Genomic DNA, 24,193 nt, shown 5'->3' on the forward strand with positions numbered 1-24,193 from the left:
CTTGATAGCATTTTCTTCCTACGTCTGGGTCTTCAGATGACCTGTGAGTTCCCCAGCAGATGCAAAGTCTTGTGTTTCTACAGATGTGGTTATAAAATGTAGATATATGTAGTTATAAAATGGAGTTTTAAAAATGTAGATAAATGACAAGGGGGAAAGAGCTTTTCAATCATTGTCAAGAAAATGTCGGGTAGGGAGAGGGAAGAAGAAAGGCGAGCAAGAGCGAGAAGTAGCAAAAATTCAAATCATTTTCAGGGCGATAAATCAACAGCACACTCAAGCATGGAGTGGCTTAAAGGTGAAGCTGCTGGACTTTCTGGATATGTGCAAGCTCACGGATCCAGACAAGTGTGCACTGCATGCTGGTTCACCATCAAACTGCGTGCGACACGGGGGACAAGCCACTAAACTCTCCTAAGCATTGCTGTGGGATGTGAAATGTTCTTCCTGTTGGCTCATGTCTTTGAATGCTTGGTCCACAGCTGATGAGACTGACTGGGAAGGCTGTGGAAACTTTAGGGGGTGGAGCCCTGCTGGAGGAAGTGGGACGATAGGGGTGAGCCTTGAGGTTTCATGGACAGTCTCTGCTTTTTGATTACTCTGTTTTCTGACTGTGGATGCAACAAAACAAGCTCCTGCCTCTGCTGCCATGCCTTCCTCACCATGATGGATTGTATACCCCTTGAACTGTAAGAAGAAGGAGAAGGAGGAGGAGAAAGAGGAAGAGGAAGAAGAAGAAGAAGAAGAAGAAGAAGAAGAAGAAGAAGAAGAAGAGGAGGAGGAAGAATAAGAATAAGAGGAGGAGGAAGAAGAAAAGGAGGAGGGGGAGAAGGAGGAAGAAGAAGAAAAGAAGGAGAAGAAGAGGAGGAGGAAGAAGATGAAAAAACAAGAAAAGAAGAAGAGGAGGAGAGGATGAGGAAGAAGAAGAAGAAGAAGAAGAAGAAGAAGAAGAAGAAGAAGAAGAAGAAGAAGAAGAAGAAAGAAGCAGCCCTTTTATCTGTAAACTTCTACTTCTTTCTGGGTATTTGATTACAGCAGTAATAGAAGCAATTGACATAAACCTCTGCATGTGCGAAATATGCTGTCGACAAGCCCCACCTTTGGAAGTTTCTGTCGTGACAAAAACAATCCGGGTAAAGAAAGTGCTTAACAAAATGCCACCATCAGCAGTGGAGGTGAACACTGGCTCTTGCTACAGACAGAAAGTCAAAGTGAGAAACCAAAGTTACTCCGTCTTAGAAGGCCAACTGCCATCTTTTGTGAAGGGTGACCTAGCCTAAACTCTAGTTCCTAGAAAAACCACAGTATGTACATTTGGCACAGGTGGAGACCAACTCCCCTAGCAAGAGCCAATCAACTTTAAGTGAAATAAGCCTCCCCAAACTTCCAGGTATACTTTTAGATATCATGCTGACAGTTTTTACTTTGGCCCCAATGTTTTGACCAATCAGTTTAAAGAATAATGTGCTCAACACCGTGTGACCAATTAGATGCTTGCCAAGCTGAAAATCCCTTAGCCTGTGTTTTTTGTCCTTAAAAACCCCACTCATCCTAAGTTCGGGGCCTCACATCTATGATCCGCTGCGTTGGTGACAGTATGTGCCTCTAGCTTGAGCTTGCAATAAAGACCCTTGTGTGTTTACGTCAGAATTGGCTCCCTGGTGGTCTTTTGGAGTCTTGAGACCTGGGCACAACAAAAGCACTTAGCCAGCTCTTGACAGCCTAGCCTTACCTGGATGCGTCGCTCCTGCCTCTCCCTGCTCTGCTCCAGGCCAGTAAGGGTGCTCTCCAGTTTCTGTAGCTCCTCTTGGCCTGGGCCTGCCTGCCCACCCTGCTGCACCTGCTTCATCTGCTGTTGGAGGTCTCTCTTTTTTGCTGAGATCGTCTTTGTCTTTTGCTGGGAACAAGTATTCAGTAGATGAATATAAACTTGTTTGTTATTGGTTTTTCAAGACAGGGTTTCTCTGTGTAGCCCTGCCTGCCCCAGAACTCGCTGTGTGAACCAGGCTGTCCTCGAATTCACAAAGATCCTCCTGCCTCTGCCTCCTGGGTGCTGGGATTGAAGGCGTGTGACACCGCCACTGCTAGGCTTGTAAACTTTATTATCTTTGAAGCTAGGCAGGCTATAATCGTGCCACTATCAGAAGTGTGGAAGGCGAAGACTCACAAGGTGTAGGCTCGAACTGGGTTTTAAAGTAAAGATCAACAGTTAAAAAATTAACACCAGGAACCCTGAATTAATCAAAGATGGGTGCTACTTCAACATAGCTTGTGTTCTGAATCGCCAAGATGTAAATAATTCGGCTTCCACATTTTAATTGTGTGTGGATTTAGAGAACATTTAACATATGCAACACTCCAAAAATACTTTGGTAAAACAATTGACTTGACACTCTTATTAAAATAATTGTTTTTGTCTTTAAAAAAAAAATCCCAGTCCATTTTTCATCTGCGATGTACAAATGCAAATATTAATAATTTTCCTCCTTGGGTATATATTCGAATGGTTAATATACTGAGCTTTCAGGGAAAAGCTCTGCATTTAAGAACAAAACACTAAGCAATTTTAATCACGCCATACAATTGTATGTAAATATTATTTTCAGATAGAATGCTGCACATATCGCCAGTGTTGAGTTTATATATCTTTACAAAGTTAGCATGCTCATGTAATCAAGTCCTGGCCCAGCCAGTTTTAAAGCAATACAAATACAAATATCTTGTTTGACTTTGGGACACTGACACGTTTCTAGTGATGGAGAGCTACGGACTTTAATTCCTTGAATTCCACAAAACTTAGAGGCTGATGATTGGCACATACTTCTAAGGCAATTAATGTTTTGTGTGTAGTATATAGCATTAGCATTTTCTACATTAAATTAGCTAGAAGTTCATCATTAAATATTTTATTTGAATGTACTTTGATTTATAGAGTTTGACAAGCACTATTCTCATATATACTACTTTACATAAGTATTTATATATTTATGTATATTATATATATCACTTATAATTAAAGTATATATGCAGATGTGTATATAAGTATATGTACAGTTATATATACCTATAAATTTATATACCTACATATGTGTATTTATATGTAAGTAGAGCATATATAAATACACTTATATATAAATAGTATATTCCATCCACACATGTCTACCACCAGACTACCAGGAAACAAAATTAATTAAAATAGCTTATTATTGGGGACCAGGGATTATGTTCAGTGGAGAGTTGGAGCTTAAAGTTGAGGTCCTGGCTTTAATCCACCACGAAAAACAAAGGTTGTTTATAAATATAAGCATATATACATACACATATATACACATACATACATACATACATACATACATGCTCACATATACAGCTATACTTTTATATTCACACATATATTCACATGGATATACATACATAATATATATGCACATGTGTATCTATAGATACATATAAAAATGCACACATATGTACATACATATAGATATACATATATATAATTTCTCTGCTTTCAGTTCTAAGCTTTTGCAAGAGCAAACTCACCTGAAACATCTGGCACTTCAAGGAAGTTATAAATTTCAAACTAAACTGTCTAGGAATTTGCCATCTAAAGTTGTCTGAAATATGTAATGTTTATCAGAGGGTGCAGAGAACAGAACTGCCAAGTGCCTGGAACCATCAGACCAGGACCCTCTCCTTTCCCTCCCTCTCCATCCCCCAGCCTCAGAACCTACTCTCCGGCTCTCATGGACACTGTGCATGTGGTGCATGGAGAGGATTCTGTACCTGGTGATGGAGCAGCAACTGTTGGGCCTCAAACAGAGTTTCCGTGTCTAGGATCTTCTCAGCCTCTTCCTGGCTTTCTTGGGAGCCGGACATCAACCCTTCAAGGGAACTTTTCACTATTTCTTTGTACTGAACACATTCTCCAAAGTTGCTTAACATCTTTTCAACCTAAATTTTCATAGAAAAGAAGAAGTAAATAATAAGCTACTTAGCAAAGGTTGTGGAATATTTTTAAATGGAGATGAGACTGACAATACTGTAGACAGCTAAAGTGCACAGTGAGATGCTTTAGGACACATGAAGTGGCCTAAAATGAATTTGCATTTTATGCGAGTGCTTTTTTTTTTTTTTAAACCTCTGCGTTCCTCCAGAGACCAGAAGAGGGCATTACATACCCTGGCGCTGGAGTTACCGGTGGTTGTGAGCTGATGCTTGGGTGGCAGGAACCTAACCTGGCCCCTGAGAAGAGCAGCCAGTGCATTTGCCTGCAGGGCCAGAGCTCTAGCTCAGAAATAACTTCTCTAATTAAGCTAATTAGTCCTTCAATCACTTTGCACATGCACACTTTGTGTTTGTGAGAGACTCGGGGTCTATTGTCTTAGATAATTTCAAATATATGAAACAGTTGTTTACCATACCACACACTACACCTATAGAACTCATAACGTTACAGTTTATTCCCTTCGAATAAAATTACTTCAATGAAGTCATGACACATAAGTGTATACAAAAACTGTGCCTCAACAGATAAAAATAGATTACTATATATCTAATTTCTATTACTTTGCATAGTTTTAAGTTTATTTAATTATTGTTCAGTGGTACAGCCACTGAGAATTTCATTTTACTGGACAGTATTCTGCACCCTATTAAAAACCTATTCTAAAATTAAGAAAAGAAAAATGTACAGGGCTTGATAGTCAAAGTAGAATAATAATTGTATCTGGTTTAAACTTTAAATCTTTGGGTCCCTTGATTACAACCCCATGAATATCATCTGACTATGATAATGCCTTATATAAAATATTGAGTCTATACTATTCAAAACCAATAAGGGAGAAAAATAGAAAAAAAAAAAACCAATAGAGCATTTTTTGAAAATGTCTTTCCAATCTTAGTGTATGGTTCTTTTCTGCCTTCCCTCTCACAAACCCACGAGCTTTAACTTTGCTCCATATTGCTTTTTTAATCTTCCTACTTGCACACTGAGTGAGTGAAAGAGGTTGTACTAGACAAAATGTTCCTACAATGGAATTATTATTATTATTTCTATTAATAATATGATTATTATTAATATTGCTGGTTATCAGCTAATGAAGACTTATCTGCCTCAACATTCTTCTTCCAAGTGCTTTATCTATGACATTGAATTTAGTCTTTGTTACTCTCTCATTGGTATATTTTATTTATTTATTTTTAATTTTTTAATTTTTTAATTCTGTTTATTTTGTAACACATTTGTTTTTCCTAAGGCTAAAATCAAGTCAATGTGCTTGACTGTCATTTATTTTTTTCTTATACATTTATTTTATTACACGTGCATAAACCAAACTACATATAGCAGGGAGAACCATGTGACAATCATGAGTTCTATAAATGTTACATTTGTAGTGATTTGGCTATTTGTATTTGTCAAACTTGAAGTAAACATCTTCGCTGTCTTGTTGGGTCTAAATTTCTGAATGAAATTCAATATCTATCCTATCTCATCTTTTTAAAGTTAACTCCTTTATCTTGTCATTGGTGTATTTTAAATTCTGCTTTAAAAGTAAAGAAACTGGGGCCTTGAGACCCTGATAAAAAACTCAAGATTATATCGAAGTAGGATATAAAGTTTAAGCTCTGTTATTGGGTTTCTATGACTTTTAAGGATATTTCTTTCCTTTTTTTTATTTTTATAGATAGGACTTTTCCATGTAGCTTAGGCTGGTCTTGAACTTGTTATATGTAGCCCAAGTTGCCCTTGAACTTTCTAGCCTCCTGCCTCAGCTAGGATTACAGGTATGCACCATCATACCAGGCTTCTTAAACTAAACGTTGAATTGTATCCTTAGGTATTCATGAAATAATGATGCTTTCAGTAAGAGCAAAAACCATCTGACTGATCATCTTTGGACTTTAGTCATGGGCCATTAGCTCAACTACTCAGCCATCCTGCTCATCTTTCCTAACAATCACCATATAAAGAACTGTGGTTACTTTGTAAAACTACTTGCTAAACTATATGTATCCAAAACAGAGATGGCCTTGCAGCCTCCTTCCCCAGAATGCCATTTGGTGCAATAAGTGACAAACCTCTGACAGTGAAGCCACAAGAGCCTTGAAAGAGCTTGACAGTTCTGCCAGCTCATCTCCTCGCTTTTGGCCTTCGTTCTCAGAAGAAACATCAATCAAATGTTTAAGCCTGGATTTCAGCCAGCTGAGAAGCTCTCCTTTTTTGGTGATGTCATTTCTGATCTCCTGGAATGAAAGGACACATTTTTAAAAAGTTAATAAAGCGTTATCACAAGTTGCAGCTTTCTAGCAGGAATGACCTGGACCCGAGAAGTGTAAAGTGATTGCAGTAGTGTGAGCTAGCTCTACACAACAACAGACTGACAAGAAGGAGAGAGCTAACAGTGTTCTTTGTACTCACGTGACACATGCCAAAAGGAAGGGCATTCCGGTGCCCACACCTAATGGGCAAACATCACCTTCAGCGTTAGATGAGATGCTTATAGATGTTTCCTTGAACATATCAAACTTGAGTTGAGCTTACATAAAACTAGGCAGAAAAGATGCCTAAGTGGGACCATGCTCTAACTAGCAAGGAGGGTTCATTAGCCATGATGGTGTTGGGGAGATTCCACAGCCTTAAGTCTCCATAACTAGTAGTGGAGAGCATGGCTCCTGGGGCAGCCACCTATACCAGCCATGGTTAGCCTGGCGCAGGGCAAAGTGCATACCAGATGGGAAGCAGCTGGCTTCAAAAGTGATCTGTGCATTCTAGGATAAGATTAAAAAAAAAAAAAAACTTAAACAGCAAAAGCAGAAAAACCTATTTTATATAATTACACAGAAGACAGTCGCACAAGGACAAAGCTCGTTTAATAGTAGGATGTGACTTTCAGGGGTCAGAAATGCCGAAGGAGAATTGAACTCTCTGTGTACCAAGTGGAGGCCCTACTGAGAGAGAGGGCTGCTGTGTGCTAGTCACAGCATGTGTGTGATATGCAGATCTGGAGCTCTGTTTCCTTGGCTGGGTTTGTCGCCTCTAAAGCAACTTGAATGAACCACTCCAGCCTGATTACAACAGATAACACCCAGGGAATTCCCTGATTCCTCTGTGTCCTCACGTTGTCTGCTTAAAACCGTATTGTACAAAACCACAGAGTATGCTTTTTTCCTGTGACAATTTGTGTTATTTATTTAACTTATTTGGTTTTCCAAGGCAGGGTTTCTCTGTGTAGCCCTGGCCGCCCTGGAACTCATTCTGTAGACCATGCTGGCCTTGAACTCATAGAGATCTACCTGCTTTTGCCTTCCAAGCACTGGGATAAAAGGCATGGGCTACCACAACTTGGCCATGACAATTCTTAAATCTATGCATGCATGCTGTTTCTTGCTCCAGCATTCCTTATTAGGTAAAGCTGCATTTATGGGCAGCGCTAAGAGTATTTAAATCTCAAAACTATCAATAGCTCCACAGAGGAGGAAAACCTACCCTTCCCCATAGCAATACAAAGAGATGTTGTCTTTAAAGAAATATAGAAACCTGTTTTTTGTAGAAAGCACACACACACACACACACACACACACACACACACACACACACACACACACACACACACACACACACACCAAACAAACCAATTACATTATGAGTAACTTAATTGAGTTACACTATGAATGCTTAACAATTAGATTATTAGAAATTATTTAAAAAACTTATTATTATTAGAAACTATTAATTATTAGAAGAATTAGAATTTTTCCTCCAGCAAGGACCAGCTCAGAACTTACATCCACCGCACTCTTAACCTCGTCGTGGGTGGCGGCAGCGATGGGCTCATCCTTGATCTTCTTCAGCCACGCCTCCTTCGCAGACACCCAAGATGAGAACTCAGAAAACCTGAAAGCACCCGAGCATTTTAAATGAAAAGGGACAAACTCTCAGGATGGTTGAGGATACACTTTCTATTTTGAATTCATGTAAGTGGGGCAAGTGATGACCAAAGTGATGACATTTGCTGGAAACCTTAACATGAAGCCCAAGGCAAGTGTGTTGCTATCCGAGGTCGCTAAACTAAGGGGAGCTTAGCTGAGGACAGTGATGTGTCTCGGGGCCTGAGAGGGAAGGAACTGCTTGAGGTCTGACTTCATATATCTCACCAGAGCAATAGCAGTCAATAAAGGCAGACACCCCCTTGGGAGGGAGGGAGATGATAAAACCGAGAAGAATGAGATTGTTTGGTCTCAACATCTAGATTATTTTGAAGGAAACTCAAGACCCTGTTTTAGACTGAAACCCATTTAAAAAACATAAAACCACCACCAACAAAACAAAATACGTTTATACAAAAGCACGGGTAAGATTAAAGCAGTCTGATTTACTTATTGCCTGAAACGAAATCTATACCATCCCATTTTGTAACGATCTCTGAAGGAGAGAGTTAAGATGGAGCAGAGTCTTCTCCGGACATGCCCCAGTACCTGCTAGCATAGTCTTTCCACTTGTCTGGGTCATCCATGAGCATCATGTATGTGTTTTCAATGGAAGCTTTGAGCTCTTTCAGAGCCGTGTGACAGGCTCCAGATGTGTCCCTTACTGGGTCCCGGACTGGGAGCTTCACACACAGGTCCTCTATGAGCTGTAGCCTCTTCTCAGAGAGATGGTGAGGGCCCTTGTCACTGAAGAAAACCTAAGGCATGAGAAACACTTTCACTACCTCGGTGAGAAGCCATAAAACACCTGTACGTTCTCATAGAAAAACTAAAGGCAGAGTCACAGAGAGAACGGGTGTAATGAAACCATTTCCCTCAGACCACTGTATCTTTACATTTCTTTACGTAGTTATGCGCTTTACATATTATGGCACATACCCTGTGTTCCTTGATGATTTTCTCGCTGCCTTCTTGGGGAGCCAGCTTGGTCTCTCGCTCCAGCTCGGCTTTGCACTCTTCCACAGCAGCTGAGAATCTGTTCTTCTCCACAGCAATTTTCAGATGGAGCAAATGATAAGGTGCTTCTCCCTGGAGATCCTGCGTGAACAGAAAGATCCGGAAAAACAGAATGCGCATTCCAACCAGGTATGCATCCTGCTGGGATGCCAACAGGTCCTGAACTGAGTCCTCTCTTACATCCAACTGCAGAACAGATTCTAGGACATTGATTTCTCACACTCCCGTAATTCCACACTCACCTTCCACTGTTTGTGCAGCTTTCTAACGGCCTCTTGCAGCCCCTGCTGCTCCTGTTCCGGGAGGATGTCAGTGAGCTCATCACAGGCTTTTAGGAAAGCGTTGAGGACCCTCTGGTCCAGCTGGCTGAAGAATTCCTGTCACAGAGAGAGGGAGCACAGTCAGGATGCTGTGCAGAGTAAAGACACCGGAAGAGACATCTCGGTGAGCCTGGTAGCCAGCAGCCGCCTTCACTGAAACTTTAGGCAACTCTATTTTTCTTTGGGCACAAACTATGACCATTCACAGTTTTGCATCAGAAGGCATCTCACTTGGCATTTCACTAGTACTGGTTACATTTTAAGGAGAAAAAAAAAAAAAACATGTCTTCACTGTTCCTAAATTTGGTAGCATAATCTGACAGTCCACTGGACTATCCTCAGATGCTGATTCCTTGGTGGTGGTGATATGGGTCCTTGATGGTAAATTCGGAATTGCAGTACCATATTTCCATAATCCCCTCCCTTACCTGTAATGTGTCAAGTTATGATGGTCATCATGAACACCTCACATTCCCCATGTGTGCACGTTAATACACATGCTGTGGGACGTCGCACCCTAAACCTAAGGGTGGGAGGATGTGGAGACAGGGCCTCAGAGAATATTATATTTAAGTGAAATTATGAAGGTACCTTCATAAAATTATTGAGGTAACAGGAAAAAAGACCTGACAGGGCAAGGTCTTCTTTCTGACCATTAACAACATGGAAAAGAGTTCATCTGGAAACAAGAAAGAGTCCTCGCTGGAATCCTTCCATCATGGTGGGCTGACCTCAGACTTTAGAATGGTGAGAAAACCCACTTCTGCCTTCAAGGCCAGCTACCTGCTATTTTCTTACAGCAGCATGAGAGAGAAAAGCACCACACGTGTACACACAGCCCTTCTCAAACAGTCTCAGCCATGTGTATGCAGAGAGATTTTTGAAACCAGGGTGATTCAAAGCAGAGGAGACATAATATTCACAATTATAAAATGAGTCAGATAGACGTTTTGTGGCCAGAGACGACAGCGGGCTCTAAAAAACAAAAACAGTGCCCCTTCTACGTGCACCATTGCTTGACATTAAGACTTACATTCAAATAACTCTCAAGTCTCAGTCCATATAGAGTACGTATTCTTATTACACTGTCTGTCGCTCTGTATCATTCAGCCATTACAAGTGTCCTCAGTACTAAAGTGATTTGAACAAGCGGGAGAAGAACGAAGGTGACTTCTCAATCTTTCTTGACAGAGTGTCAACTACTAAATGCCAAGGGACATGGCATCTATACTATGATGTGATGTGCCGTGGTGCTTTATTAAATGACCAGAAAGGACTTAGCTGCTCAGCATACGCTACTTATGAATACCTTTGGCTATGTCAAACTTTCTGAGCTAAACAGTGACCTTGTAGTTTGAGAGCCTGTGTCATCCTTACTCTATGCTGTCGCAGGGGCTCAAGAATGCTCTCAAATAACCCAACAAAGCTGTTTCTCTTGCAGTCTTGTCTTGTTTTTCATTGTTTGTTTGTTTGCTGCTGTCTTTCTGGGTTTTGATGCCCTTAAAATTCATGTGTTCCTGACTCCCCCTACTCCCCTCCATTAGGTCAAAACAGACTTTGTTATGTTCCTCTGAGATAGGCTGTCCCCACGCACAGGCGAGGTGTACTACACAGGGCAGACTCACTGTGTGCTTCCGAAGAAGTTCCTCGGGGTCCCCCTTCTCCTCCAAGCCCTCCTGAGCAACCCGCAGCACCTTCTCCAACTCTGCCCGAGACTCCTCAAATTTCTTCATCAGTCGACTGTTGGCTTCCACATGCTTCTTCCAATCTCCAGTTTTCTTGATCATGTTCTTAATGAAAAAAAAAAAAAAGAAAAATCCGTCTTCTACCCTTGCATTTGTTCCAGGAGCCCCAGAGTACACCAATGCCCACAAAGACCAGATTCTGTCTCATACAATGAGGTAGGGACAACAGGTAATCTAGGCACATCATCCCGCATACTCTAAAACTAACTTATCCCTGGATGACTTTTAATAACACATCAGAAATGTTACATAAGTACTTGTATCATTTAGACAATAGTAACAAAGAACCAAAAGATATATATGATATGTTCAGTATAGATGTTATGGTTATTTTTACAAAACAGAGTTTGTTCTCAGTTTATCTCTTAACCTGGCTATCACATAAATAACTGAGGCTCGTTTATATTTATTTAATAATAAGCTTCCCAACACAGTAACTGAGCAGTTATTACTCTATTCTTAACCATCTACACTAATCTGGTTTCCTCCCAGCATACATCCCAGAGATACTTGCACTGTGTGGCTTTCCTTGCTCCAGCTCTATCTTCTGATCTCTCTTGGACCTCTCCTGTTGCTGAATCCCCTACTTCCTCCTCTAACTCTTCCTCCCATGGCTGGCAGGAAGTCCAGCTCTATTCTCTCCCCTGCTCAGTGATTGGCTGTAAGCTGCTTTATTGGCATATCAGGGAACAACTGGGGAGCAGTGTTTTACACAAGATTGAGACAAGAGATTCTCAGGACAAGGATTGCAACCAGATATGGGGTTGTAGAATAGCCATTTGAATTACACAATAATCTTATGCTTACATACAGATGTGAATTTTCTCTTTAACTTTCAACTTGCTGTGGATACAACCTCCAGATGGGCCACCTGTATGTTTGGAATATACTAAAGACCACAACAGTAAACTGTTTTCTTCATTTTGGTATTGAGGCTTCATTTAGTCAGATGGTATTATGGTGTCACTATGAATTATTAACATTATTATTTGTTTGGAAAGGACCTGGAGGGAACATACTTCATTATAAGGATAATGAACAGTTCTGAATATTAACATTAGAAAAAAGGCAATGAAATGTTTGGTTCTCAAGTACCAGAGAGGGAGGTGTTTGAGGTACAAGTGTTTTGTCTGTCTTCACTGTATTTTCCTGGACTTACAGGTCTAAGGCAGGGAGAGAAACTTACCTGGAATGCGTGATGAACATCTGCTATCTGTCTCTGCAGCTTTGCATGGTCCCAGTGCTTCAACACGTGGCTCAGGGTCACGAGCTTCTGAACACTCTGACTGCCCTTCTCAATGAGGGTCAAGGTTTTCTTACAGCTTTCTTGACAAGCTAACAGTTCCTACAAAGGAAGGAAAGACACAGTGGCATTAGTTACTTATGCCTGAATGGAAGAGGATGGAGGGGAGATGAAAGGGGGGAAGGGAAGGGAGGGAGAAAAGGGAGGGAGGGAGGAAGGGAAGAAAGAGTGTTACAAGTAACAGTATTGTACAGCCCTCATGCTTTTAATGGATAGTGAGCAAAATCAAAAGTACAGAGAAGCAGTTCTTTTCAAAAGAACTTGGTTTAAGCAGTCATTGAATCCGTGCTTTTTATATGAGGCATTTAAATGCCACAGTGAGGTTTTATACTCCCTTATGTTTCATGCACATCTTACTTACAGAGTAAAAAATTGTCTAGTTTCTGCATTCCAACAGGCTGACAGGTAGGCCTATGGGTTTTCAAAAGAACAATTGAAACTAATATGCTTGTCGGGTTTTTAGTGACACTAAATTTAACACAATGCACACTTCCTTTAGCGAATCCAGTGCAACAGTTTTTCCATTGCTCCTGGATGCTAGATTTGAATGGATACAGTTACCAAGCTATCCACCTTCCTAATGAGATCCAATCAAGCAGGAAAGAGATTCACAGGCCTGTGTGCTCTTGCCACATCCCTCCAAATGGGATGTGGTGGTGATGGCCAGGACCTGCATCGAGTGGACACAGTCTAGTCCTCCTGAGATAGAAGGTCACTTCTGTCTTGAATGCAACACTTACATTTCTGCATTTCTAATGTCTTGAAAGGACTGTTCAAACCATTCCTTTGGATGCTGTTTTGGTCAGATAGATTTAAATATTTAAAGCAGGCCTCTTGCTCTGACAAAATAGAATTGGGGCATACCTTCTCCTTTTGAGCAATGAGAAGAAGTTCAAAAGGAAATCGAAAGTATTTTATAACACATTAATATTTATTGTCAATAATATACGACTTTAATGATGAAAAGAATATTTAAGCATACAATGCCATTAGAATGGAGTTTTCTAATAATGGTTGTGATTATACTACTACTACTAATAATAATAATGCTGTGAGTTATTTAATGTTAATTATTAGGTGTAAACACTGCTATTTGCAAGCTAGGACTATCCTGTCCCTCATTTCAGACACTCTGAACATCCTACTAGCTGAGGTCCCTTGCATGAACTTGTTTCAGTTAGTGTAGTGGCAAAGGTTTCCTACAGTTACGCTCTCATCTGAAGGACAGGCCTGTTCACAGTAATTCAAGTAAAGTGCACCTCTCACTAGGGGCTTCTGAGCACACAGATCAGCCCACTATATCTAAATATAAAATTTCATACTAAGAAAACTTCCATAATTTTTTGGTTAATCAGGTGTATTCCTATAGTCAAAGAAAAGAGATCATATGATATGTATTATAGACACATGGTTGAGGTGGAGTACAATTACCTACTTAATTTATACATTTTATAAAGCACAAAAGGAACCAAGGCATGAAAAATGTGCAGTTTTAGAAGAAATCAATCGTTTCATCAGCTAATGAGGTACCAGTAAGGCCCAAAGACATGTGTGCAGAGCGTCTCTAAGTGAATTCCTAAAAGAAAGTCAACAGAAAGATAAGAAACTTGAACACTTACATAGTTTCTATTCCTCTAAAAGTACAAATTAAAAAAACTTTAATTAAGCTTTATTTTGGAATTTTATTCATGAAATATGATCCATAGATACACTGGAGGAAACACGGGGTTAGACAATTAAATAGATGGTAGAGGAGCAAAGAGAAGCCCTTCTACCGTGTTTTTATTTTGTGACAGCTGAAGATGTGGCTCTTCCAGGTACATCAATTGTTATAGCGAGCCACCATGGAGACCCCTCCTCCCACACTCAGTGTTCAGAGCAATTTGTCTAAGTGGAAGCAGAGAAGGCAACAAGAAACGGTACTGAGCGCCATCAGCTCATGTGGCCAGTCCCAAGATGCAGAGGCAGTTGCTCAAAACACGCTTTCCTCTGTGTACTCAACTCAGAACTTCTCTCCAAATGAGTACACAAAGTAAGAAGCTTCTGGATGTCATTTTCAGACACACTTAGTTTTGAAGCCTCCACTTCTCTGTCTGGCTTCCCCTTCCCGCATCTCCCAGGGAACTTCTTACCTCAGAACTGTGGAGCTGGTTCTGACTAGCTCAGCCTGATCTAGTGTCCAACCTGACTGTCCCCTGGAAACAGTTCAAATCCCCAGTCCTTCCACTAAGCACAGAGCAGGGTTTCATCTCTGGATAAGACCTACACTTAGGCTTGAGTTATTAGTACCCTACTATTCTGAAAAAAAAAAAAAAAAAAAAAAAAAAAAAAAAAAAACCAAATGCTTTTATACTAACTGAATTTCTAATGCAGTGAAAAAATGCCCCAAACCTTACTAAATACACTTTAAAATGAGGGTATTTCTAAAAGGGATTTTTTTCTTTCTTACCTGGTGTTTTTGTTTGAATAGAGTGCTAGATTGTGCTTCATGTTCAAGGGCCGCTATGATACCATTGACTTTCCCAAGTGAGTCGTAGAAGGACGTGATCTGTGTCTCCAGTTCTTCCAAAGGAGCTGACAGCTGCTGGGCCTCGTGCAACAGTGGGGAGTAACATTCTTTGACCTTTGAGAGTGCAAAGAGCAAAACAAATCCCATGAGTGGCCTCTGGTCCTCAAAGCGCCCACCTTGTGCTTGCTTCTCAAGACCTTGCTTTTAGTGAGATGCTCAGGTGGTACCTAGACATCTCTGAAGGTGGCTCTCTTTTATTTTGTGCCAAGCTTTGCTGCTTAAATAAATAAGCAAATAAATCCCACAGAAATACTACACCACTGAGACAAATGAAGGGCTGTGGGATTTTCTCATGAAAATTCATCTGAGTTCTCCATCTGGATGCCACTTCCCCTTGTAAATTATTACAGTCAGAGAGGCAGATGGCATCAAATTCCCACTTAGACACCACGGTATTCACTGTCACTTTGGCCTTGGAATCTGATCCGAGATAGTCACGAATTATTACCACATTGCCTAGATGACATGAGTCTTCAAGCTGATGTTCCCGAGTTTTTTTTTTACATGAACCCTGAGCCTAGAGAAAGGTGTTACCTACCTCTTCCTAGATCCCCACTTTCCTCTCTCTCTCCAGCTCTAGGCTTTGCCTCGCTCTTTTGTCGATGTCCTACCCATCTCAAGGACATGCTGTGTACCCACTTATTCATAAAGGGTCTCACATCATAGGATGTCCACTCAGTCTAAACTGCCTAGTACTCATCTGTCTTTGTTTTCAGCATCTATACACCTATATTATCTTCATGGCAAGGGCCTACGTTCTTGGTACATCAGAGCTCTCTACCGTCTGTCTGGCTGCCTTTGTGTTGAGCTCTAGGATCTTATAGTTGCCAGGGAAATTTCCTCCCTTCTTGTTATCTTAAGGTTTCATTCAAAATACCATTAATACTTTCAGGCGACCAAGAAAAAAAGAGATACTCTACACTAACAATAAAATCTGTGATGGGCTAACTACATCAACAGTAAACCACAAACAGTATTCGAAATAAATATTGCCTTTTGTTACACTGTTGCTGAGGTGCATTTGCAGAAATGCATTCATATTCTAGTATACACTATTGAAAGATAAGCTTATCGGCTGAAAGCTACTATCTCTCTACTGCAACGAGACTCTACAGTCATTTGCTTGAAGGCCCCAGGAGAATCCGCCGATATGCATGAAGTCATGTTTTATTGATCTCTCCTGGGTTGGAACGGAAGGATGTCAGTGTGCTGCATCCTGACCTTATGTCAGCCTGTGTAGACATGTCCATTATCTCAACACCAAGGAAACAAAGGCAGAAGGCTGGACAGAAGGGTGGATCTCATTTCAACCTAATAAACTCCAGATACATAGGGAGATCTTGGCTCTAAGAATTGTAATAATGTCAACACCAACAAAAGAGAGAGATGAAAGAGTGGGGGAGGGAGGGGGAGAGAGAGATAGATAGAGCACTCTTAGATGAACACAAGGAATTAACTTTCTCATGGGTGGTCCCAAATCACTGCACCTAGACCAGGATGAGAGGTGTAAACTGTGAAGCCATGGAATTACAGCATGATGTTGGAAAACTGAAAATGCTGGCTTTTTTTTTTTTTTTTTTTTTGTACCTTTGTTCCAGCAAATTTTGCTGTTATGTAAGAGTAAAATTGATCAGTACCATTAAGTTAAAACTACTGGCAACTAGAATGTGTGAGAATAAGATCAATTGAAAATGATATTCTAAGTCAGGCATGGTGGTACACACTTTAATCCAGGTACTGGGGAGGCAGAGGCAGGCGGATCTCTGTGAGTTCTAGGCTAGCATGGTCTACAAAGCAAGTCCAAGACAGTCAGAGCTACACAGAGAAACTCTGTTTAGAAAAACAAAAACAAAACAAATAAAAAAAAGACAGAAGTTACATTTATAGCTAGGCATGGTGGTACATGCCTTTAATCCCAGCACTCAAGGAGGCAGAGGCAGGTGGATCACTATGAGTTCAAGTCCAGCCTGGTCTACAAAGCAAGTCCAGGACAGCCATGGCTACACAGAGAAACCCAGCCAAACAAACAAACAAAAACAAACAAATAGAAAAGATATCTACAAAATATGCCAGATTGACAACATTTTTCTATTTTAGGCTTTTTTATTCTTCTATTTTCACTTTTCTTTGCACTTGTTCAACTTTTCTATTAATTCTTCAATACCAATTTCACTTGTTGGTCTCTATATTCAAGCTCGTCTCTCCTACTTCAAAGATACCTCCAGCCTTCCTTTGGTGTCTGACTCCTGCTCACACAGCACTGCGACTCACGGGCTTACTCCATATGCCTCTCGTTTACTGGACTGCAATTACCCACACTTAGTGAATTTTCAAAACAATGAAGCTTTCTCAAAATTCAGGTTTTGGTAAGAGATTCCAACGGAACACTCAAAGCTCTTAATGAACTGTCTCTCAACAAAAGGGGCCATGTTATCAGAAGACAACATGAGTAGGCAGACTGGATTTATATTAAGCAAATCTTAAAATCTCAGTGCAATGTCCAGTCTTCTCCTCTTCCTCTTCTCCTGCTTTTCCCTCTTCCTCTTCCTCCTCTTCTTTGCCTGCATCTGTCTCCACCTCTCTTCCCACACTCTCTGTTTTATAACATTCAACAGCTCTTTCCTGGAAAACCCAGGTTTTCCTACTGAAGCCGAAAGTCTAGAGCATCTCTGGGCTTCACCATCCCATTTTATTTTTCAAATATATATCAAAGTTTCTACATCAAGAATCTCAATACGGCTCATAGGTGAACTAGTGAAGGATGTGGGTACAGGCAGCCATGGAAACAGAAAGAATCTAAACGTAGTATGATTACCCCAAAGCATGTTGTAGCACAGATCATTTTCCTACCTTGAATAGCTGTTCTTTGAGCCTGGACATGGTTGTAAACATTTCATTAGCTTCTTCTTGGGGACTTTCTTTGGCAATGAGATGTGCTGTCTTGGTAATCATCTTGTACTGAGCGTCCATCACAGGCACCCTCTTCTCAATGTCCTGTGTGTCATCGGAGCCACCCAATTAGTGCATGATCCATCTCCTATCTATTGCAGAGTCCCACAGATGTCAGGACAAAGATTAAAATGTACAGTCTAAAATTCTATTCTCACCACCAACTCCTATAGAAAAGACATTACTTTCCTTCTTAACTGTCACAGGCAACACTACACTACATGCATACATTAAAATTTCTGTCTTAAAGTGGTCAAATATTTTTACATCAACACCAAGGTTACCTGATATGCTCTTTATACTTTCTAAAATATGTTAATGTATATTGAAATACTCACACATATAATACATGTAAATAATGTGGGTGAAATCCTGACCTTAAGAATTAAAATGATATTTACTTTAAAAAACCCACATTGTCATTGGAGAAAATTTAGAAATTTAGCATGGTAGAAATTTTATTTTCTTATCATCTCATGTGGTGGCAACTAAATCAATACCTTACTAAAGTTGCTACTCTTTTTTATGTGTATTACTTTTAATTTGTTTTTTTACAAAAATTAAAAGGACAATATTTTGGTCTACTTACTTAAGAAATTGTTCACACTTCTCTTGTTATTAAACAATTCCATTATTTCACTTTTGAGAGATATAAACTCTTACGAAGATGTAAATGTCAAATTCATGCAACAAACCCTTTATTGTTCAGGGCGGCTATTTGGAAGTCCTGTCTAACATTTTGTTTGCTTGCTTAAATATTTTGCAATTCATATGTAGAAAAATTCCATGTTGAAACATTATTTTGAAGTTACTTCACATGTTCAAAGGATGTCTTTAAGAAATTCAGATTTATTTTCTGTGAAGGTCAATAAATATGTAGACTTGTTAAAATGATCTCTAGGATATGAACATAGTTTTTTGAAGACCTGAGCAGCTGGCTAGTCTTTATTTTCATGATTTGCATTTCAGTTTTGATCCAGAATGCCCTTACCTCCAAGTCTTGAATTAATAATTTGACATTAATAAGAGAGACTTCTAAGGGTTCTGAGAGTTTCCTGCTGGCTTCGGTGGCAAAGGCAGAGAGGGTGGTAGTGACGTCTGTATATTCTTTCTTCATTCTGTCGATCTCGTCAGCTCTTGCATACTGTGAGGAAAGTGTGGCGGGAAGCATTTGAAAGTCATTATGCTGATTCTGGAAGCCCACACCCTCACTGTGACACAGCCTCATGCATGGTAAGAAAAATTCTAATTCCCAACTCTTTTTTTCCCCTTTTTTTCCGACTCTTATTTTAAATAAGTTTGAAATAAATCCAGCCACTTTGACAGGGGGGGAAAAAAAAAAGGAATAAGCAAGCAGGAAGAGCTAGAATTTGAAAAGCAAATTCTCTGTCTGTGCAGGCTCCGTATGTCAACATAATCCTTAACCAAAAGCTATGTTCTGCTAATGCACTTTCACCATAAACAGAAAAGAATGAATAATTTACAATAAAACACAAGCAAGTTTTTAAAAAAACACTTCTACATTCTACCTTAATAAGCCCAGTAAAATGGCCTGTCAGCAACTGCTTCTCACACTGATGCCACACACATTTAAAGTGGGTGTAGATTTGAAGGACATACTTGCTTGACTTCCATGAACAGCTCCCTCCATCGCCCGTTCAGCAAGAGCAACTGTTGTTTAAGGTCACGCGAAACGATCTCATCGCACGTCTCAATCAGGAAGTTCCCAGCATCGTTCATGGCTGTGTGCTGCTGGATCCAGTGAGGCAAATTCCGAAAAAAATCCTAAGGGAGAAAGGACAAGCACTGGTAAGCCATAAACCAAGCCCTAGCCATGGGTATGAAGATAACCAAACCAAGGGGAAGATCTGCTCAGATGTGTGTGGAAAGGCTGGCGAGATGGCTCAGCAGTTAGGAGTGCTGACTGAGCTTCCAGAGGTCCTGCCCAAGTTGGGTTCCCAGCAAACACATGGTGGCTTACAACTGTCTATAACAGCATCTGATGCCCTCTTCTGGCCTGTAGTGTACATGCGCATAGAGCACACACACACACACACACACATACACACACACACACACACACACACACACACACACGAGTCTTGAAAAAACAAAAAACAAAAAACAAAAGTGTATGAAGCTTTAAGATAGACGTCAAATCTTTTTCAAAGCTCAGACTTTAAATAAAAATTCAAAATATGGGCTAGAAATGCCAGATGTTGTTGTTGTTTTTTCCCCTTTTTTATGTGTATACATGCACGTGCATCTGTATCCACACTCAGGGTTCTTTGGCTGCATTTGTGTGCACACATATGTGCATGTGGAGGAAGAAAGACAACGTTGGACGTGAGGTGTTTTTCTTCAGGTGTCAGTGATTACATCATTTACCTTTCATTTTTCGCTTTTCTTTTGAGCCGGGGTCTCTCACTGGCCTGGAACTTGCCAAGCTTGTCAGACTGGCTGGCCAGTGAGTCATAGGACCCATCTATCTTTGGCTCCCCAGCACAGGAATTGTAAGCATGCGCCATCACACATGCTTAGTTTTACATGGCTTCTGGGGACCCAGATCAGGTCCTCGTGAAGCACTTTTCTGGCTGGTCTGTCAACCAAGCCTGCCTTTTTGCTTTCTACAACTGCGCTCCACTCTGGTACTCAAACCAGTAGGCTTAGGCAACTCTCCACCCTGAGCCACCAAACATCTGGGAGTCCAGGTGCAAGCCAGTGCACCTGGCTGTTTGTGTTATCATTTATGGCTTATTTTGCTGAAAACAAAATAAAGAGGCCACTTTATTATACCCATTTTATATAGGAAGCAGCAAACAATCATTCAAATGTCAGAGGCTTTTTCTTGCTATCCAGACCAGTAAAACTGAGTGCAAGCAGTCTAAAATTTGAATATATATGCATACATATACGTACATACATACATACATACATACACACATACACACATACATACACACACATACACACATACACACATTATATTCAGATATCAAAAGAAACAGTTTTAGGTCAGACAATGAGGTCCACAACATTGAACACGGCAGCACCCTTTCTTATGTATGTAAGGGAATACACTTGGCAGTAAAACAGCTTCCATCTAATTTCAGATTAAGCACATGTGTTCGTTCACACATGCATACACTCAACACAGTGCAAACCTAACTCAAACTTCATTCCATAAGCTATGTGTGGGAGGCTTTCCCACGCAAATAGCTGAGAACACTCTTGTTTCTGGTTGCTACATTTCTTTGGATCAAGCTAACACATCTGACGTGTGCCGGGGCGTTATTCACCCGAGGAGAAAAAGGCAAAATCTGTACGAGTCCATGCTTAGTGCATTCTTTAGGTTTAATCTATATCAATGAAGAAATGAGAGAACAACATTAAAATGTTGCATCTGTTGGTGCAAACAGCAACAGATGAAGCAATCTTAAATAATTGATTAATATAAAGGTGTAATTGTTCTAATGTGTGTATTGTACTTCTCATTGTAATGTCTTTTATACCTGCAATAATTTTCCATGTGAAAATATAGGCTTACATAAAAATCATAGAGATTGTACCTACAAAACACACACACACACACACACACACACACACACACGCATGCACACGCATGCGCACGCATGCGCGCGCGGGCACATGCAACTGTCCATTTTGTTTGATATTTCCATGTAAAGGATGTTGGAGTAAGACAGTTACTACCACGCCCACATGCATACATGTTTAAGCACTGTTAAAAGAAAAGGAGAGAAAGACCTCACTGCCATGCAGAATAAGACTCTTGATAGAGCAGTTATAAAATCCAAAAGAGAATATCTAAAGAGATCAAGGCCATGATGGTCCAGCTATGGATGTGTACTGTCACAGGCATGTGCGTGCGTGCGTGAGTGTGTGCGTGAGTGTGTGCGCACGCGCCCTGTGTAGTCAACCACAGCTGGGAATAGGAAATCTAGACAGACCTCAGTGCGCAGGCGATGAAATTCATGTGCTTCCCGTTAAGCGTGGCTACCCCTTGCTGCCCTTCTGAATGGAAAGGTTGAATGGGTTGATCACACAAGGAGCTGTTTTTACAGAGCTTTCAGTTGCCAGTTCCAAGATCTGATCCCATCGAATTCACCTAGGGCTACATCTCTTAAGTGAGAATTCCTGAGTGACACCTGCAAATACCTGATACCCGCTAATGGCCTACACTGTGAGAGTCCTCTCCTCTTCTGGGATCCCTCTTACCTTCTTGGCGTTTTCTGACTGGCTCAGCATTTTTTCGGCATCTTCTAGCCAGGCTTGAAGGCTCGCCACGGTGTCACCATAGCGATCCCAGTTGGAGAGCACTTCCTCCAGCATGCTCCTCACGCTCCTCACCTCCACGGAGAGATTCCTCCACTGGGCAGTGGTTTCGTTCATGAATTTCATCACGTTCTCAGCTTCTTCCACTGAACCAGAAACAGCCAGTTACAGCCTCCATTCTGTACTTAAAGCCCTCCCTATTTTTTCCTACATTCCTATGCACCAGAGCAAGGGCGTCTATCAGAAATACAAGATCCGAGTTCCCACAATTACGGCAGGCATTTACCAGCTGTAAGCAAACATATCTTCCAAAGTTTATCTCCACAGAAACTTAAGCTCTCATATCTATATTAAATTTATTCCTTTTTTTTTTTTTTTTGCCTTTAATCCCCCTGGAGTTGAAACTAGGCTGAAAAATCGCAACTTAGGAAAATGAATGCTTATTTTGTTCAATCTTGAATGATTACACAGAGAACGGGGGCCGTTATTCAAGACAGACACCTCCCAGAATCCTACTGTCTTCTCTGAGATAAAAGCATAATCACAAAGATTCTATACAGGAAAAAAATAGTTGCTCTGACCCCATTGAAACCTGCTGGTTTTAAATTCTTAAGGGAGCAGCACCACAAGTTATAGTTTTTTTTCTTTGTTTGTTTTGTTGTTTTTGTTTTTTATTTTTATCATGAGCACTATCTCTTTAGGATGTTTTATCTGTTTAGGATGCTAAGTATGGCATCTTCATACATGCAGATAAAAAAAATCTTGGACCCTATTCACCCCAGTTATCCTCACTCAGTCCTTCCCCCTCACACCCCAGCACCCTCAGCAAATCCCTCCAGTGTGCTTTACCTGAGCCTTCCGCTTTGACGTACATCTCAGCTGTCTGCTTCAGGATCTTGTACGTCACTTCATACTGTTCAAAGAACTTGCTGTTCTCTATAAAAGACTAGGAAAGGGCGCACTCTGGGTGAGTAGGTAGCAAACGTTAGGCTTCCGCACAAATGACAAGATTTAATTTCCTTCATAAGCTAATGGGTGTTTTATCCAACTCTGACAACCTCACTCGATTGGAAAATACAAAATTAGTTCCACTGCCACGGATTACCCAGGTTATGTTCAGCCCATATATCGGGCCTACATATTCAATACCGACTCAACACCAGACTGAGAACACATTCTATTTCTTTACCACGCAAAGGTTTGTTTTTCCCAAAGAACAGACTTCTCTCCAGAAGGATCTGGGCCTAACATTTAGAACGTGCTAAATTTGGGGGAACATTTTAATGTCCCACTGTGCTGGAGCTGCGGAAGTCTGCCGTTCTTTGAACGTTAGCCCTGTGGGGGATAACTGACTGCCTTGAGGAACTTCCAGTTAAAAATAAATGACAGTGAAAAGCATTTTCACTAAAAATAAGAAGTAGAAAGTTTAAAAATAATTGCATATGCTGCCCATATTATCGATGGTTTCATATTCCAATTACCTAGCATGAAGAAGTACAGACTAAGATACAGCTGGATGTCAATCTGCACAGAATCTACAGGCATAATTAAATCAGTGTTAGCACCTGCAGACCATAGAATTGAGAACTCAAAATAATCTTAGGTAAATTTTGTTTTTATTAATGGTCAATGCCTCCTCCTCCACCCCCGTTCAAAAGTAGAAAATTAGTCCAAGTAGAAAATTAATAAAATTATAACTGATATCTTGTATCCAAAGCCTCCTTAAACTGTCCTACTAGCAGAATGGAATTTAAAGAGTTTAATCAATTAAAATGGTTGGCTGAGCTGCCTCGTCAGGCCATAGGGGAAGAGAATGCACTCAGTCTTGATGCCACTTGATGTGCTGGGGTGGGTTGGCGTGGGCTCCACTTTTCTGAGAAGTAGGGGAGAAGGTATGGAGGAAGAGGGAGGGAGGGTGGGCAGGCAGGAGAGGAGGGAGGGGGTATGATTGGGATCAAAAGCGAATAAACAAACAGATAGTTAAGCGGGATCATCACTATGATAAAAAGAAAAGTTATGATTCACAAACTGGAGCCTTGCACAGTGTGCTAGGAGTCCTGTAAAATATGCT

General features: G+C 40.6%; 1 protein-coding gene across 2 annotated transcripts in view; it reads right to left on the reverse strand.

Annotated features, from left to right (window-relative positions):
- The window catches only part of Syne1 (spectrin repeat containing nuclear envelope protein 1), a 454,246-nt gene that overhangs the window by 288,388 nt on the left and 141,665 nt on the right, over window positions 1-24,193 (reverse strand). For both annotated transcript variants that reach the window (XM_051164670.1, XM_051164671.1), the window contains 15 exons: window positions 22,972-23,068; window positions 22,066-22,268; window positions 19,450-19,614; window positions 18,821-18,973; window positions 17,731-17,874; window positions 14,761-14,934; window positions 12,195-12,353; window positions 10,889-11,053; window positions 9,186-9,320; window positions 8,866-9,024; window positions 8,476-8,684; window positions 7,786-7,894; window positions 6,079-6,243; window positions 3,784-3,951; window positions 1,733-1,897 (listed from right to left, as the gene is read on the reverse strand). In XM_051164670.1, the coding sequence (XP_051020627.1) occupies window positions 1,733-1,897; window positions 3,784-3,951; window positions 6,079-6,243; window positions 7,786-7,894; window positions 8,476-8,684; window positions 8,866-9,024; window positions 9,186-9,320; window positions 10,889-11,053; window positions 12,195-12,353; window positions 14,761-14,934; window positions 17,731-17,874; window positions 18,821-18,973; window positions 19,450-19,614; window positions 22,066-22,268; window positions 22,972-23,068 (2,370 nt within the window). The remainder of the gene's footprint in view (window positions 1-1,732; window positions 1,898-3,783; window positions 3,952-6,078; window positions 6,244-7,785; window positions 7,895-8,475; window positions 8,685-8,865; window positions 9,025-9,185; window positions 9,321-10,888; window positions 11,054-12,194; window positions 12,354-14,760; window positions 14,935-17,730; window positions 17,875-18,820; window positions 18,974-19,449; window positions 19,615-22,065; window positions 22,269-22,971; window positions 23,069-24,193) is intronic.

Source organism: Acomys russatus, chromosome 21 (assembly GCF_903995435.1).
Source record: "Acomys russatus chromosome 21, mAcoRus1.1, whole genome shotgun sequence".
Taxonomy (NCBI): domain Eukaryota; kingdom Metazoa; phylum Chordata; class Mammalia; order Rodentia; family Muridae; genus Acomys; species Acomys russatus.